General features: G+C 48.0%; 1 protein-coding gene across 3 annotated transcripts in view; it reads right to left on the reverse strand.

Annotated features, from left to right (window-relative positions):
* ZFHX3 (zinc finger homeobox 3) overlaps positions 1-19,072 on the reverse strand; it is a 286,964-nt gene that overhangs the window by 48,166 nt on the left and 219,726 nt on the right. For all 3 annotated transcript variants that reach the window (XM_054048756.1, XM_054048757.1, XM_054048755.1), the window contains one exon: positions 8,611-8,718. In XM_054048756.1, the coding sequence (XP_053904731.1) occupies positions 8,611-8,718 (108 nt within the window). The remainder of the gene's footprint in view (positions 1-8,610; positions 8,719-19,072) is intronic.

The following is a 19,072-nucleotide window of genomic DNA, read 5'->3' on the forward strand; positions in this document are numbered from 1 at the left end:
ATAATCATTAGGATTAAAGATCATGGGCACTGCTGGGGGACAATCTTGATTGCTTTTTTGGGAGAGGTTTACCAAGTGAGTGGTGGAAAGGAATGCAGCATTTGGATTTCAATAATTAGCTGATACTGAGTCTCATGGTATCTTAGTTGAAAAATTAATTCAAATGGCTTGGATACAAAAACTCATTTGGACTGAAAACTGGACCAAAGACCATAGAAAAAGTTTAAGGCTAAGGCTAAAAGACATAGTTTCGTGCAGTGCAGAAGTGTCCAATGAGGAGTACAGGATCTTTTTTGGGTTCAGTCATTTCTAGTCTGGATGAGGCAGCAAACAGCATGGCTATGCAGCACGTCACAGAACTGGCAAGCGCTGTCAATAGCCGTGAGGACATAGAATGAACAGAAAAAGACCTATAGGGGTTAGGGACATGGACAGAACAGCCAAGAGATTCTATTTTTTAAACTGCTGCTAACGCATCTAGGAGGAAATAATCAAACAATGAGACTGAGTGGGAAGAAGAATTGGGAGTGTCAAAGACTAGGTCACACCAACATTATAACTGTTCCCCTGTTGAGGGATCCAGTTATAATAAAGATGTCCTCTAAAAAAGATAAAACACAGTTCAACCTTGCAGTGTAGACAGGCTTAAACTGTTTTAATCACGTTCTCTTTGTATGCTATAACCCTGCAAAATACAACTTGCAACATAGGTGAGTTTTAGCCAAACTACAAGACTAATCTGTGTTTAAAGGACACTGAGGAGGGACTTCCATGTTTTACCTGGGACTGCTATCACGGTAGCAATTGCAGAATAGGACTTTGGGGTTATAATGGATGGCAAAGTAGATAGGTGTTTACAATGTAATATGACATCAGGCGGCCGCGGCATTGTGGGCTGCATGCAAAAATGCTCCCTAACACGGGGAGAGGATGGGACAGCTCCTCTCTCCAGAGCCCTCTTGTGATGGCACTGGGAATGCTGCAGTCAGTTCTGAGTACTATATTGGCTGAAAGATACTGATAAACTGAGGATGTTCAGAGAAGAGCAACAAAGCTCAGCAGGGGGTTGGAGGGGTTGATTGGAGGGAAAGACTAACGATGCTAAATCCACATGGCTTGGCTAAAGGACTCCCCAGGAAATGGGAGAAAGCAACGGTGTCCGAGGAGAAGGAGGGTTCTGCACAGCGGGGGGAGAGAGGAGTTACTGAGGGCACATCGGATCGGCGGGTAGCAATCCATCTATTGGGGATCGACTTATCGCGTCTAGCGAAGACGCGATAAAATCGATCCCCGATGGCTCTGCCGTCGACTCCGGAAATCCACCGCGGCAAGAGGCGGAAGCGGAGTCGACGGCGGCGTGGCAGCGGTCGACTCGCCGCCATCCTCACAGCCAGGTAAGTCGACCTAAAATACACAACTTCAGCTACGCTATTCATGTAGCTGAAGTTGCGTATCTTAGGTCGACTCCCCTCTCCCTCCCCCATAGTGTAGACCTAGCCTAAGGCTGGGACAGGCGGTGTAACAAGATGTAATGGGAAGAGGAAATTCGTGCAAAGAACTCCCTGGCACTGAGCCGTCCCAGGCTGAGAGTCTCCCAAGGGGAGGGGGGAGGAGTCTCAGCACAAGGGACACTTCAAAGTAGGGCAGACAAAGCATTAGACAACGCCACCCTATAGCAACAACTGAGCCCCGTGCTGGGGCCCTAATGCTCCTTCCTCCCCATCTCTGCCTTCTATGACTGTAGGATTCATCAGCAAGCCCTTCCAGAGCATTGTCCTGGGCCAGAGAACAGCGTCCCCAACAGCAGGTGGACCATATTTCTTTTATACGAATAATAGACAGGCAAGTAAAATCAGACCTTGGAGATGGCGTCCTGGCTTAGAGATGAGCCATCAACGCTCTGCAAGTAAAGCCTCCGGGGGAGTTTTTGCAAGGCACCAAGGGCATGTAGGCACAAAACTCCCATGGGCTTTCAATGGGAGTTGGGTGCCTCAGTGCCCTTTTGTGCCTTGGAAGTCTGCTCCTGGTCTCTTGAGACCGAAGAGCAATTACAGTGAGCTGCACAATCCCCGTATTGGTGCATCCCTCAGTCTGACAGAAGCAGGGATCCAGAACTACTCTAAATATGTGCTCCTGCCTTTGCCTCTCCTTTCCTCTCCCCACCTGATCTCTCCCCTTCCTTTACTCTGGTGTCACCGAATAGCCCAGACAGTAAGTGCTCACCAAAACTACAGATGTTAAAAAAAGGCAGGGGTGAGGGGTGGTAATAGATTTCCGCCAGGATGTGCCTGACCTGTTTTTTTCAATTTCAGTAATTAGAAAGGGAGAGGACCTGTAGGAATTATTCATAAACTGCAGGAGCTGTGCAGTATACATTTATGTTAAACATGTCAAATCCGATTGAAATCATGCCTGCCAGCACCACACTCCATAAACACACTTTTCTGCAACAATTTCCCAGCTCTCAGCAGCCCATTAATACCTCCTTTAATAGCAATCTACCACAGATTCAAATAAGGGATGCTCCATTGCACTAATTGCTCAGGGTTAGGTGAGCATCATGAATTAAAAAAAAAAATGATTTTTTTTTTTAAAAACCCTTCAGGCTAGTCCTCCAGAAATATTTCATTTCAATCTATATTTTAAGCAGTGATTTAAAAAAAACAAAAAACCACTGATGTACTGAAGTCCATACAATTGATAACACTAATAAAGTCTTTCATATAGCAGGGCCACTTGAGGTTGTGATGTTCTCTGACATTTTATCAACATTATATATTTCATGTTTAAAAATAATAAAACAAAACAAAATTCTTTAAGTCCTGAATTGGTTTCCCTGGATAGGACTCAGGGCTCTCGGTGGCAACCAATGTGTCTGTTATTAAACATTTACATCTAGAATTCATTCATATTTTCATAATTTGAAAATACAGTCAGGCAACAATTGCGATTTTTTGCTCGTTTGTGATGAATCTGAAGTTAATCATGAAAACATGATATATTCTTTGCTCAGAGGCTGAGATTTGAGAATTGTCCTTCTTTGGCACTAAAATTGGAAGAACTAGAACATAAGACACACAGGTAGGAAGGAACTTCAGGACCACTCATGCTGCATCTCTTGAATGTGCAGAAGCTATTTAATCCTACTACTTTAATGAAAATGAAAAGCAAACAAGCCCAATCCAGGAACAGGAAACATTAGCAATGTGCTTCTAAACCAATAAATAATTGATTTTAAAAAAGCACAAACATTCTGAACTCCTATGAAAAGCTAGTGATTGTTCAGAGCCATTGGCCATGCTCTGGGGTCTGCCATGCATACAAAGCATTTGGACTAGTGAGTGCAAAAATGATAGAGCTTTTTTGTGCAATGTAATGAAAACCCATTTGTAATTTCATTGTGGCCCATTTTATGACTTTGCCTTTTGCCAAAACTTCTAGAAATGGCTGGATTCACATCGAAATATGCAAAAATTCTAAATTTTAATTTGAAAACTGATCATTATGCACAAAAGGTGTTTTTTTTTTGGCGGGGGGGAGAATGTTACTTGAACATAGAACATTTTCATTCAAGAATAATTTGTTCAATTTACAAATTAAAAAAAAAGAAAATTTCACAGACTTGTTTTGAAACTGGAAAATTGTTATAAATTTGCAATGAAACAGGGAAACCTAAAGTGCTGAGTCTTTTCCATTTCATCGCAAATATCTTACAAAAGTTTCATTCTGGCACACCCCCTCCTTTCTCAATCACTGTGGATAACACCACTGTACCGTCTGTCACTCAGGCCTGAAACGTCGGCATCATCTCCTCTAGGTCTTCACATTTAGGCTGTATCTAAATCTTGCCGATTCTAAGCTACCGCCCCTTCCTATCTATTCATACAGCTACCAAATCTCATCCAAGCTGTCATTATCTCACATCGTTGCAACATCCTTCTCTCTGGCCTTGAGAATGCAGTCTTGCTCTGCTCATATCCAGAACACAGCTATGAAGGTCATTTTCCTAGCCCACTGCTTTGACCATGTCATGCCTCTATTTGCATCCCTCCACTTGCTCCCTCTTCTCTATCGCATCAAACATTAGCTACTTATTTTCAGTTTCAAGGCCCTTCATTACCTGCCCCTACCCAACAGAGCATCTCTCACTCGTTATCAAAAGGTGGACGCCTGCCTTGGATCAGATCACGATGTCAGCCTGCCTTGTCCACTTGTTAAATTTTTAAACATGCACCTTCACTCTTTTGCTGCCCCTCATGCTTAGAAGAAGTTCCCTGTAAACATCTGGAAAGCGATGTCCTTATTGTCCTTCAAATCCCTCCTCTAAACCCTCCTGTGCCATGATGCCTTGAAAAGAGCTTGACAGTGGTTATGCTGCCAGTGTGCTGAAATCACAGCCTATCATGCTGAACAATATTGTCTCAGCAAAAACAATGAGGAGTGCTTGTGGCACCTTAGAGACTAACACATTTATTTGGGCATATGGGCTAAAACCCACTTCATCGGATGCATGCAGTGGAAAATACAGTAGGAAGATATAGATACACACACACACACACACACACACACACAGAACATGAAAAAATGGGTGTTGCCATACCAGCTCTAACGAGACTAATCCATTAAGGTGGGCTATTATCAGCAGGAGGAAAAAAAACTTTTGTAGTGATAATCTGGATGGCCCATTTCAAACAGTTGACAAGAAGGTGTGAGTAACAGTAGGGGAAAAAATTAGCATGGGGAAATAGTTTTTACTTTGTGTAATGACGCATCCACTCCCAGTCTTTATTCAAGCCTAATTTAATGGTGTCCAGTTTTCAAATTAATTCCAGTTCTGCATTTTCTCATTGGAGTCTGTTTAAGTTTTTTTGTTGGAGAATTGAGACTTTTAGGTCTGTAGGGAGGTTGAAGTGTTCTCCGACTGGTTTTTGAATGTTATAGTTCTTGACATCTGATTTGTGTCCATTTATTCTTTTGCGTAGGGACTGTCCGGTTTGGCCAATGTACATGGCAGAGGGGCATTGCTGGCACATGATGGCATATATCACATTGGTAGATGTGCAGGTGAACGAGCCTCTGATGGTGTGGCTGATGTGATTAGGTCCTATGATGGTGTCCCCTGAATAGATATGTGGACCTTTTCAGGATAGCGATCTTCCAGAAAACACCATCCTGGCCACTATGGATGTAGAAGCCCTCTACACCAACATTCCACACAAAGATGGACTACAAGCCATCAGAAACAGTATCCCTGATAATGTCACGGCAAACCTGGTGGCTGAACTTTGTGACTTTGTCCTCACCCACAACTATTTCACATTTGGGGACAATGTATAGCTTCAAGTCAGCGGCACTGCTATGGGTACCTGCGTGGCCCCACAGTATGCCAACATTTTTATGGCTGACTTAGAACAATGCTTCCTCAGCTCTTGTCCCCTAATGCCCCTATTCTACTTACGCTACATTGAGGACATCATCATCTGGACCCATGGAAAAGAAGCCCTTGAGGAATTCCATCATGATTTCAACAATTTCCATCCCACCATCAACCTCAGCCTGGACCAGTCCACACAAGAGATTCACTTCCTGGACACTACAGTGCTAATAAACAATGGTCACATAAACACAACCCTATACCGGAAACCTACGGACCGCTATACTTACCTACATGCCTCCAGCTTTCATCCAGACCACATCACAGGATCCATTGTCTACAGCCAAGCTCTAAGATACAACCACATTTGCTCCAATCCCTGAGACAGAGACAAACACCTACAAGATCTCTATCAAGCGTTCTTAAAATGACAATACCCACCTGCTGAAGTGAAGAAACAGATTGACAGAGCCAGAAGGATACCCAGAATTCACCTACTCAAGGACAGGCCCAACAAAGAAAGTAACAGAACGCCACTAGCCGTCACCTTCAGCCCCCAACTAAAACCTCTCCAGCACATCATCAAGGATCTACAACCTATCCTGAAGGACGACCCCTCACTCTTACAGATCTTGGGAGACAGGCCAGTCCTAGCTTACAGACAGCCCCCTCAACCTGAAGCAAATACTCACCAGCAACCACACATCACACATCAAAAACACCAACCCAGGAACCTATCAATGCAACAAAGCCTGTTGCCAACTCTGTCCACATATCTATTCAAGGGACACCATCATAGGACCTAATCACATCAGCCACACCATCAGAGGCTCGTTCACCTGCACGTCTACCAATGTGATATGCCATCATGTGCCAGCAATGCCCCTCTGCCATGTACATTGGCCAAACCGGACAGTCTCTACGCAAAAGAATAAATGGACACAAATCAGACGTCAAGAATTATAACATTCAAAAAATCCCCGCCCCACAGAGCTTACAGTTTAAGTAGGTCTCTTCTGAAGTTCCTCACACAGTCTTCTCTAGCCTACCTAACTTTCTGTCACCAGCACGTTTGCCACCTGACCCTTGGCCCCATTCTCCTGTTATCAATAAATCAGACAACACCGTCTTATTATGGAACTTGGGAGCACTCCACTGTTAACCTTTTGCTATGGTGAAAACTAAACGTTTATTTCTTCTTTTTGTTGTATCTTAGTCAGTTTCTAATCCATGCCAGACTTTTACCTCTCTCCCTGGAGATATGCAGCCTCGCGGGAGGAGCTTTGGAAAAGGATTGTTGTCAGTTGGGTCTCCTTCATGCACCATTTTGTTCAAGCTGAGGGAGACGAAGGAGGAGGACTGCGTAGAACAGATTGACAAACATTTCTGCATGCTCGTTGAGGCTTGTCTAGACTTGGAAAATGAGTCGTAACGTGTTAAAACAAAACCTATTTTCCCAGTCTTGATGTGCTCTTTGAAAGTGAAAGAATCAAAACTCTTCCTGGAGGTGAAAGCAGAGATTGTAATGCCCAACCCCGGTAAGGCTGTATGCACTGCAGAGACCTGCGGCCTTCAGCTGTGGTTCATTGAGAAGCAGCTGTGATCAGGATGGGAACTATACTGGAGATGGCAGCCTGCGGAAGAGCTATGTGCTCTCTCTCTGTGCTGGCCACAAAAGACAGAGTCAATGGGGCCAAACATCTGTGTTTCTGTCTAGCTACCTTGCGGAAGGGGAACATTTTAGATAGGCAGCATAAACAACCCTAAGGGGGAATTGCTGAGTTCCTCTCTCTTTGCCAGGAAAGAGCGCCAGAACTCCTCAGACTTGGATGCTGGGAACTGAGAATCCCTCTTAATTCCCCTACCTGCAAGTAAACAGAACTGGTCAGCACAACCATGCTGCCAAGGGGAACTGCTACGTGCCTGCTAAGAGGACAAACCTGAAATTGTTTTCTGCCCCAAGGCAAAAAGGATTAAAAAAATAAAATGTTTCTTTAGTGGGTCAGTGACCCTATTCCTGCGAGTGGCAGTGACCCTCAAACCGCTTATTTCTCCATTTCTAATGAGCAGGGATTTTCCAAAGAGAGACATTTTTCACTTCTCACAAGCAAAAACATGGTGTATTTTCAATTGCGTTGTCAAAATTTTGTACAACTCTAGCAAAAAGTAAAAAAGGAGTAAGTCTAGATAATACCTTGTCCTGCCATGAGTGCCGGGGACTGGACTAGATGATCTCTTGAGGTCCCTTCCAGTCCTACAATTCTGTGATTCTATGGAATAGCCAGATTGCAGGCTCTTCGGGGCAGGGGGAGTCTCACAGTTATGTTTGCACAGTGCACGTCTACACTGTGATAAAGATCCACAACACAGCTGCGGCTGGCCCGAGTCAGTTGACGGGCTCACATGGCTCGGGCAGTGGGGCTATAAAACTACAGTGTAGATGTTGGGCTCAGGCTGCAGCCCGAGCTCTGGGACCCCATGCGAGGGGAGAGGCTCAGAGCCTGGACTCCAGCCTGAGCCTGAACATCTACACTATAATTTTATAGCCCCACAGCCCGAGCCCTGTGAGCCCGTCAGCTGACTCGGGCCAGCCACGGGGCTTTTACTGCGTGCCCGGGTGACACTGCAATACAAATAGCAAATGGTGAGAAAACAAACTAACCTTCTGTCAGTCTCACTAACAAAGTGTTAGTAATAGGAGAGCTGTGGGCATGACTTTTCATGCCATCTGGATGGTGTCACCTGAATAGACCTTTTAAGCAAAGCAACAGTTTGTTCTGCCTGTAACTTTCTGCTCCCCTCCCCCCCCCCCATGTCTTTCCTGCTAATTTGCAGAATGACTACATAACTCAAGACTTGTCATTTTCGTGACCTCCTTTCCCATCATGCCATGTCTCTAGAAAACACTTTGGGATAGGGATTCTCTCATAACTGTTTGTAAAGCCTAGCACACTTTTTAGTAACATCAGGCAGGAGGAGGAGGCTGGAAGGGGACACATTTTCAATAAAAACATGAACTAACGAGGAAGGATAATAGATGGAAGTTGAAATATCTGTTAGAAAGTGTTATGGAGTTTGTAAGTCCCTCTTCAAATAAAATCAAATGGAAGAAATATGAAGGCCCAGATTTACAGAGCTGAACAAGGCATCAGCTGAAGTGCGCTTACAAGCCACGCTGACATCTATCTAGCCTCAAGGCTAGCTGGGCTTCGGGTAGAAATGGAAGTAAAACCCACCTGTCCATTTGTTCTGGTCTTTGTCACTGCCACTCTCTTGCTCTTTCGTAGGCTCTTCTGGATCAGCCGGTGTCTCATTCAGCCCTTCCACATCTTCAACCGACTCTTCTAAAATGTAAGAAGCAAAGGGGAAAACAATAAAAGCCGAAGTAGAGAAAGGGGTGATTTTGTGGTGTATGTATAAAACCTGGCTTCCAGTGGTTCTGATTCCCCTCTCCCAGGACTGCTTTGAAATAGGAACTGCCCAAAGGACCTGGCTAAACTGACAGATGATGGGTTGAGTTCCGTCACATTCATGAACTGGGATTGCTTGGTTATTTTCTGTGTTGTCTCTGGGTCCTCAGAACCTACAGTGCTAGTAGTTTCTTGCACGGTCAGTTCAAGCTACTCTGCTGAGGACCAATCTCAGATCGATTTCCACTTCCCCACATTTCAGACTGCAAGCACCGAACTGTTTGGGACATTTCAAGAAACAAACACATTTAGTCTCAAGGTTAATGTAATTTCAATAGAGCTCAAACCAAGACCAGTGAAATTCTAGAAACAGGAAAAGGAGTGCTGTCGTCACTGCTTCACTTTCCAGGGATGTCCTGTTTTCCTTAACTGGGAAGATTCTTTGTCTGGCAGACTGGACTGTGTACCCATGACACACCGGGCAGAATTTACTTGGAAGTTTCAACATTTCCAGTCCTGGATGTGGCTGGAACTTTTCTGCCAACATATCCCACAAGATCCCCTACGGTGGGAATTACCCACACTTACCCAATACTAATCACCACACAGAAAAACAGATAAGGACGATTTCCAGGAACAGTCACTTCTCTAGGCAACAGGCTGCAGCACTTCACAAGGTGAAAAGAAACCTGCTGCCTGAGTGAAGGAGAAATTTAAGAAAAACAAGAGTCCCTGGAGACTAACAAATTTATTAGAGCATAAGCTTTCGTGGACTACAGCCCACTTCTTCAGTTTGTTAGTCTCTAAGGTGCCACAAGTACTCCTGTTCTTCTTTTTGCGGATACAGACTAACACGGCTGCTACTCTGAAAAGAGTCCCTGGGGAAACGTACCATTTGGGGAAGTGAACTGAGGACGCTGCCCCTCCTATGCAGTTCACAACCACTGACAAAATTCCAGCAGGTCATTTACTAGCCAACAATGACCTCCAAGTCTAAAGAGAATTCCTTTTAAGTTGTACAACCCTCTCCTCTCCACGCACATATCAGCTGAGAAGAGGAAATTCCTGAAACAAACTGGAGGATATGGAAATACATGCACCATCTTTCCTAGGTCCAGTCATGCTTGGCCATCTTGCTTTTATTTATTCAGACTTTCAACAAGATTATCCAACAACTGGATCATAAAGTTAGGCTTGAAATGGTGAAATATTTCTTAAAGCAACACAGTTCAATTAGTTTCTAGCCAAACTCCCTTGTTCTCTACAAACTTACTTACCTGCCCTTTAAATACGCATACACAGTCCATCAGATACTATGCTGATGGGAGCCATAAAAGCAGGTATTAATCCATCAAGAGAACTCTAAGCACTGACAGGCCCACGTTGAATATGAAAGAACTGGCACTTCAGACATGCACAACTTTATCAGAAACAGTCCCCAGCTCACAGAACCCAAACAAGCTAGTGAGAAATGGCAACCTTTCCAAGGGCTTTAGCAAAGAGGAACAGACTCACTAAGGCTTTGTCTACACTACACATCTTTTAGTAACACGGCCGTGTCAACACAACCCTGTTGCTAAAAGTCAGGCAGTGTAGCTGCTGTTTGTTGGCACTTTTGCTGACAAAATACTTCCACCCCCACGGAGCGGCGTTCATTGTTGACAGGCGAGCGCTCCTGCTGACAATGCGCTGTTTATACTGACACTTGCCGTGGCAAAACTTGTGTCTTGGGGGGAGGAGCAAAAGGGGGGGTTGCACCTCTGAGTGACAAACACGAACAATTAGTTTGCAGCAAGCTGGAGCGTGAAGCTTGCTGCAGACTAGCTGTCTGTATGGACCCTACTGATGCACATTAGCAGTTCATTAATGTGCTTTGATCTAGTCCTCTTTGACCCAGCAGCGTTCACAAGAACACTTGGCCTGTGGCAGGCTATGCAGGGCAGATTCACTTCCTTGTTTGTGGTGAACTAAATGGTCAGGTAGACAAGCTTTACCACCAATAGAAAAGGGAATAATCTGTGACACTGGATTGAGGGGATGACAAGTGAATATGCTTTTTTTTTGCATTTCTAACAATTTATTTTTTCCAGGCAATCAAAAAAGAGAGTGAATGTTGGCAGGACTATTAGGTTCATTAAGGAGGAATTCTACCATCGCTTTAGTAAGGAGTCTCATGGATGAGTTCACAGCACCACCTCTGGTAAAAGGTGGGTCAGTCACTATGGCCTGAGGATCACTCACCCTGTAAACTGAAGGTTACCCCCAGGGAAACGAGCCACCGTCCACGCAACATAAGCTTACAGGAATGGAATGGCTCACGTGCAGCTTTCACCAGCTCTATCAGGAGTACATTAGTAGCCACTGGCAAAGGGGGCTTTTTAACAAGGGGTTTCAAAATTGACTGACAAGGGGCTGCAAGTATCAGGGTTGACTTGGCCTGACTGCCCCACACTGTGAACTTTCTCCACTTGGCACTCTAGGTGCTGCTGGTCGAACACCATTTGCTTGAAGGTACAATTTTCAAAAACTTCTATATGACTTGGCCCAAGTTCTATCGACTTCCAATGGAGACCCAGGCTCATAAGTGACTATGGTGCTTTTGAAAACAGGACTGAGGTGCTTTTGAAAACGCTACCTCTGAGGCCTATGGATAGAATGGGTAGCACATGATGTCTAACAGGGGGCGTGGCTCATAATCTACCCCACTACCATTGCTCCTCAGGTTAAAATTCTTTAGAGCTGTGAGAGTTGCAGGGGTCTTGTTCTGGGAAGCTCAGACTCCCAGTGTGAGATGTCTAGTTGATGGAATCCTTCGACAAAGACATTTTTCAGTGATATGCAGAAAATTACAATACTACAAATTATCGATGCAGAAACTGTCTCCTTGTGGGCTGAGCAGCAGGGAGTTTGCTGGAGGGAAGAACTGTGGAATCAGCATTTGGATTCATAGTTGGGAACTGAAATTCCATAATTCCCCTCACTTTAGGGAAAAACTGAGAAAAATTCATCTCTTTGTTATTGCCTAAGAGAAGCTGTAAGCCAAAGTGTGGAGAAGGTTTCTGTCTAACTGGGGAAGCAGGGATAAAAAGCAGAAGTTAAAAAGTTAACTGATTTTATGGTCTTTGTTAAAAAATATTTGAATATCAAGTCTTTGCTTTTTTTTCTGTCCCAAATTAACATTCACCCATAGTGACTGGTTCCAAGACACTCCAGTGATACACAGACTAGAATTGCTTAACTAGACAGACAAGGAAGTAGCCTATGATCCTCCTGGTAAAATAAAATGTGCACTTCCTCTCAGCTCCTCAAAGCACTTTAACAAGGTGGGCAAAGCATCCCCAGCCCCATTTCACAGAACAGAAAACTGAGGCACAGATGAGGTTGGTGACTTGCTCAAGGTTAAATAGGGGGGCCAGTGATAGCCAGAAATATAAACCTCGGTCTCCCAACTCTAACTCCTCTGCTCCAGCCAACAGACAAAAAACACATTTCCCTTATTTCTGAAAGAGGAAAGAGAAATGTACTAAAAAACTAAAGCCTTCCTCAGCTACAATGAAGCTGCAACATCCTCCCTAGCTAACAAAGGTAAGCCTGATGTGCTAGAGCCTTCATGCAATTCCACCTGAGACCTAGAGGTGTCACCGTCTGCATGGAGAGGAAGAAGGGGTAGCCGGCCGCTGGATTCAGACACTGTCTGGGCTGCCTAACCTGAGCATGTGGAAATAATATACGTCTTCAAGTGAACTGTCTGGTTCTGGGGAAATAAAATAGGACATTCATAAGCAGTTACACCATCTGTCTTTATACCATCATCATCAACAACAAGGGGGAAAAAAGAGCTCTTTAAATGGATGAAAGCCCAGGCTGACAGTAACCGGGAAAATGTGAGCTGTGAATATCAATAAAGGTAGAAAAATGATTAAAAAACAAGGATACAAACTGCAAATTCCTCTTCCCTGCTCAGCACCCAGCCCCGCTGACGTGAAGGCAATTTGTTTTATTGGTCAGCTACTTAAAAGGAAAGCTACCAGACAGTAATGTGTAGTAGGAATTCACCAAGCCCCTGTCACTGGAAAGCTTGCTTTTCTGAGAACCAAATCATGTCCACTTCCTTCTGCCTCATCCAGAGCTTTCTGATCCAGGAATGGGATGAGGCTGCAGAACTGATTTTCCTACTCACAGAAAAGAATTTTTGTGAAGTTTGGTTGCTTTTAAATAGGAGAGGTGGAGGATAAAATACTGAGGGATATATTCTTCCATTTGCTGGCACAAGCCTCTCCTGGACCCAGGTGGCTCATTTGGTCCCCTGCACAGACCGGGGCAGCCCTGACCACTGTCTTAACTGGAGCATAAGAATGTTATGCTCCAGTTCATAAGAATGTTCCTGTCTTGTCTTCTCCCATCCATGACACAGCCCCTCCCCTCCTTCATCCCACCCTGGAATGCTCCGTGCACGGGGAAGTTCCAGCAATGGTGGAGCTGAGATCTACCACTCTAGTAGTACAGCCCAGGGGTAAAGGAACAGGTTCACAGCTCCCCACAGCCCCTTTCCATCTGGTATTTGTAAAGGTGTAGATACCAGATCTACATGTTGGGTAGTTATCATAGGCTTCAGGGTATACGCTGATCATTTGGACAGTCAGGAAGGAGCTTCCCTCGGTTTCCCATGCAGCACTTCGTAACTAGCTGCTAGATGTACTACTGTTGGGTTTTTCACCTTCTTCTGGAGCAGGCAGACCGCAGGCCAAATCCAGACCACCAGACACTTTTGAATGGACCCCAAAATCCTTTTATTTACTTATTATTGTTATATTTTATTATCTTCTCTGGAGTCTGGATCTTGACCACAAAATTTGGACCTTGACAAAAAAATAATTGACTACCTCTGTCTGAAATATCAGGAATTGTCCACTAGCAGAGTTAAGATATTAGACCAGAGTTAAGACCAATGATTTGATCCAGTTTTCAATGGCAAGGTGGCTCCTTTCAACATAGAAAAGAGCAAACTAAAAAAGAAAAAAACAGTTACCTACCTTCTGTAACTGTTGTTCTTCGAGATGTGTTGTTCACGTCCATTACACATTAGGTGTGCGTGCCTCGCGTACACGGACGTCGGAAACTTTTTTCCTCAGCGGCTCCCGTCGGGCCGGCAGGATCCCCCCTCCCGCCAGAGCGGCGCACCTCTCTAGCGTATATATATCCCTGCGTGCCTGACCCTCCCTCGGTTCCTTCTTGCCGGTGACTCCGACGGAGGGGAAGGAGGATGGGAAGTGTAATGGACGTGAACAACACATCTCGAAGAACAACAGTTACAGAAGGTAGGTAACCGTTTTTTCTTCTTCGAGTGATTGTTCACGTCCATTACACATTAGGTGACTCACAAGCTTACCATTGGAGGAGAGTAGGAGTCAAGGAACAATTGATTGAAGCACAGCCCTGCCGACCACCGCGTCCTCTCTGGTCTGATGATGGATTGCGTAGAGGGCTGTGAACGTATGCACCGACGACCAGGTTGCCGCTTTACAGATTTCCTGGAGTGGAACCTGCGCCAAGAAAGCCGCCGAGGACGCTTGGGCCCTAGTCGAGTGAGCCCTGATCTCCGGGGCCGGTACGTTGGCGAGCTCATAGCATGTGCATATGCAAAGCACAATCCACGCTGACAAGCGTTGCGCCGAGATAGGCTGGCCTTTCATTCTCTCTGCAATGGCAATGAACAGTTGTGTCGACTTGCAGAAGCCCTGGTCCGTTCCAGATAGAATGCCAAGGCTCTACGGACATAGAGGGTATGTAGGCTTGCAGTGGCTTGGCTTGGCTGCGGGGGCTTAGGGAAGAACACCAGTAAACAAACGTCCTGCCCCATATGAAATTGTGTGACCACCTGAGGAAGGAATTTGGGGTGCGGCCTCAGTTGCACCTTATCCTTATAAAAAAACTGTATAAGGGGGTTCCAAAGTGAGGGCCCTCAATTCCGATACCCTCCTAGCCGATGTGATGGCCACTAGAAACGCTACCTTCCATGAGAGGTGCATGAGGGAGCAAGAGGCTAGGGGTTTAAAGGGCAGCCCCATGAGTTTAGTTAGGACCAGGTTAAGGTTCCATGCGGGGACCAGCGGGCGCGAGTAGGGAAACACCCTCTCCAGCCCCTTGAGGAATCGGACTACTGTGGGGTTGGAGAATACCGAACCCCCCAACTCTCCGGGGTGGAACGCCGATATGGCGGTCAGATGCACTTTAATTGAGGAGGGAGCGAGCCCTTGATGCTTGAGGTGCAGCAAGTAGTCCAGAATCAATGGGACAGAGGCCTGCAAAGGCTGTATGTGATGAGGCTCACACCAGTGGGAGAACCTCTTCCATTTGGCAAGGTAGGTCGCTCTTGTGGAGGGCTTCCTACTACCAAGAAGAATTTGCTGGACCTGGTGGGAGCACCTGTGCTCCGTATCGTTTAGCCAGAGAGATACCATGCCGTGAGATGTTGCGACGGTAGGTTTGGTGGAGTAGGCGACCCCGGTCCTGCGTGACGAGGTCACGATGGAGGGGTAGGGTAATCGGGGCGGTCAATGACAGTTCCAGCAGGGTCGTGAACCAATGCTGGCGTGGCCACGCCGGTGCGATAAGGATGACTGTCGCCTTGTCCCTGCAGGTCTTGAGCAGGACCCTGTGGATGAGCGGGAATGGTGGGAAGGCATACCTCAGGCTCCCGCCCCACGGAATCGCGAAGGCATCTGCCAATGAGCCCGGGCTGAGGTTCTGGAATGAACAAAACTGAGGGCATTGGCTGTTGTCCTTGGTGGCGAAGGGATCCACCTGGGGAAACCCCCACCTCTGGAAGATTGAATGCAGGATGTCCTGTCTCAACGTCCATTCGTGTATGTGGTACGACCGGCTGAGTCGGTCTGCTAACCTGTTTTGGACCCCTGGGAGATATGCTGCGAGTAGGTGGACTGAATGGGCTATACAGAAGTCCCATAGGAGGAGCGCCTCGTGACAGAGGGGAGAGGATCGGGACCCGCCCTGCTTGTTTATGTAGAACATGGCGGTAGTGTTGTCCGTCAGAACTGACACGCTGTGGCCTTCAATGGTAGCATGAAAGGTATGGCAGGCGAGGCGAACTGCCCTTAACTCCTTCAGATTGATGTGAAGCAACTTTTCTTCCCTGGACCAAAAGCCCTGGGTCCGCAGGTCCCCAAGGTGCGCCCCCCAGCCCAGGTCCGATGCATCTGTCACTAACGTCAGACTGGGTTGCGGGGTGGCGAAAGGGACCCCTTCGCAAACCTGCTGCTGATCGAGCTACCAGCGGAGGGAGTTCGACACCCAAGCTGGGATTGTCACTACTAGGTCTAAGGGGTCTCTGTTGGGGCCATACGTTTGGGTCAGCCACAACTGTAACGGTCTGAGTCTTAGGCGGGCATGTCTGACTACATGTGTGCAAGCCGCCATGTGTCCCAAGAGTTGCATACAGCATCTGGCCGTGGTCATGGGGAATTGCTGGATGGAGCTTACGACCCTTTGAATGGCCAGGAACCGTGACACTGGAAGACTTGCTCGTGCCACCACCGAGTCCAGGACTGCCCCTATGAAATCCAGTCTCTGCGTGGGGCTCAGTGAGGACTTGGGTACATTGACCAGTAGACAGAGCTTGCGGAACACCTGTAATGCCAGTGCCACGTGGGAGCGGACCTTGTCCTCTGACCTGCCCACGAGGAGCCAGTCGTCCAAGTACGGGTATACCCACATCTTCCTTTTTCGAAGAAAGGCTGCCACCACGGACATGCATTTCGTGAACACTCGCGGGGCCGTTGCTAGGCCGAAGGGCAAGACCGTAAATTGGAAATGGTGTTGGTTGATGGTGAAGCGCAGGAACCACAGGTGGGCCAGGCGAATGGTGATGTGAAAGTACGCATCTTTCATATCGAGGGCAGCGTACCAATCCCCCGGATCCAGGGATGGGATAATAGCGCCAAGGGAGACCATACGAAAACATGCCTTGACCAAAAATTCGTTTAGTTTGCATAGGTCCAAAATGGGACAGAGGCCCCCTTTTGCTTTGGGAATGAGGAAATATCTGGAGTAAAACCCTTTCCCTCTTAAATCCGGAGGGACCTCTTCCACTGCTCCTACTTTGAGGAGGGCCCGCACCTCCTGCATAAGGAGTTGCTCGTGAGAGGGGTCCCTGAAGAGGGATGGGGATGGGGCGAGGAGAACTGAAGGGTGTATCCCGCCTCCACCGTGCGAAGGACCCAGCGGTCCGATGTTATATGGGACCAAGCACGGTAAAAATGGGACAGGCGGTCCCTGAAACATAGAGGAGGATCCGGTATAAGGGTCGGTACGCTGTCCTCGATCGCAGCTTCAAAACCCTTGCTTATTTCCCGGCTGCGGCTTGCCTTGGCCGTGGCTTTGGCCCTGGTCAGGCGTGTTGTTACGTCTATGCTTGTTATCCCTGTCCCTTCTGTGGTACGGTTCCTGTCTAGGACGAGGGTGGTATTGCCTCTGCGGTGGTTGGGGCTTAAAGGGTTTCCTCTGTGTCACTGGGGTGTGCATTCCCAACGACTTGAGGGTTGCTCGAGAGTCTTTGAGGCTATGCAATCTGGCATCCATCTGGTCTGAGAACAAGCCTGACCCCCTCGAACGGGAGGTCTTGCAAGGTGTTTTGTACCTCTGGGGGAAGACTGATGCCCAAGAATTGAAATTGTGTCTGTTCAGAATCGCTTGTTGGTTAGCGATCCTCAGCTGGAGGCCCCCGGACAAGTAGACCTTCCTACCAAATAAGTCCAAGCGCTTTGCCTCCTTGGCCTTGGGGGCCGGGGCTTGCTGGCCATGCCGCTCTGGTTCGCTGACCGCCGAGACGACCAGCGAACAGGGTGCTGGGTGAGAAAAGAGGAAGTCGAACCCCTTGGAGGGGCGAAGTACTTCCTCTCTATGCCTTTCGCAGTTGGTGCACTGGAGGCCGGTGTTTGCCACACTGTCTTATAGTTCGACTGTACTGTCTTTATGAGTGGGAGTGCAATCCTGGAGGGGCCTTCCAGGCTTAGGATGTCAACCATGGGGTCCTCCTGCTCTACAGTCTCCTCCGCCTGCAACCCCAGATTGAGGGCTACTCGGCGGAGCAGATCCTGGTGTGCCTGATGGTCAATCGGGGGAGGGCCGGACACTGTCGTGCCCGCCATGGCTTCATCTGGTGAGGAGGAAGAGGTTAGGGCCTTCTGTGCGTCCTCCTCTTCCTGCAACTCCTCACCTACTGGGCGCTCCTCTGGGGTCTGTCCCATAGTGTGGGCCTGAGACGGTGCCGGGCTCGGTGCTGAGTCAGCTCTTTCTTGCTCCGGTGGTCTGGAGACCGTGGCCTCCTTGCGCGAGGAGGGGCGCCCCTGTGGGAAGCGGGACCGGTGTCTCGAGGGGCCAGATCTCGAGGTCCTGGACGGGGGGCCTTGCTGGTGGTAGGCCCAAGGGGTCCAGAATGGCCATTGTCCTGGCTGGCCCCACTGTGGGTGCCAAGCGGCTTCGTGTTCCCTACCGGCTGGTATCCTGTGGGCAAATCTGCTGGACTGGCCCAAGTCTGCCTCTAAAACCACAGACGGTGACCTGGATGGCCACGGTGGTGCCGTGGGACAGTGCCGGTCCGGGGTCGGAGAGTAGTATCTCCGTGACCGGGACCGGGAGTAACGTCTTGCCGACCTGGACCTGGACCAGTACCGGTGACCTCGGGACCGGGAACAACTGCGAGTGGTCGGTCTTGGGGATCGCATGGCTGACACGTCCCGGTGCCTACTCGAGTAGGGCTGCTGGGTCGGTGCCGGGTGCTTGTTGGGGCCCGATGGCTGTGCGGCCCTCTGTGCCGAGGGTAGCCAGGAGTCCACCGAGGCGGAGCTCGACCGGGAACAGCGCCGTGACCGGTGCCGAGATGGTGACCGTGATGGGCTCACCATTGCCGGCTTGCCTCTGGATGGTAGTCTTGGAGGATTATCTTTGGCTTGGAGGGGGCCCTCAGCGGACAATACGATGAGGTCCTTTGCTGCCTCAAACATGTCCGGGGTAGAGGGCTGTTCCAAAAGCTCCTCCAGCCCTTCCTCCTCACTCGATGCGCCTATCCTGAGGCTCGATGGGCCTCTCGGCGCCGGAGCCACTGGCACCGGGATCTGTCCTGGGGTCGCCACCCCTTAGGTGCATTTGAGGTCTTCGCGGGCGCTGCCCAATTATGCGGGGAGCGTCCGTGGGCCTTAGGTTGGCCCTTCGATTTTGCCGACGAAAAGATGACCGGTGCTGGGGGCGGTCTTGCTGTGTCGGTGCCGTC

Source organism: Malaclemys terrapin, chromosome 14 (assembly GCF_027887155.1).
Source record: "Malaclemys terrapin pileata isolate rMalTer1 chromosome 14, rMalTer1.hap1, whole genome shotgun sequence".
Classification (NCBI taxonomy): Eukaryota; Metazoa; Chordata; order Testudines; family Emydidae; genus Malaclemys; species Malaclemys terrapin.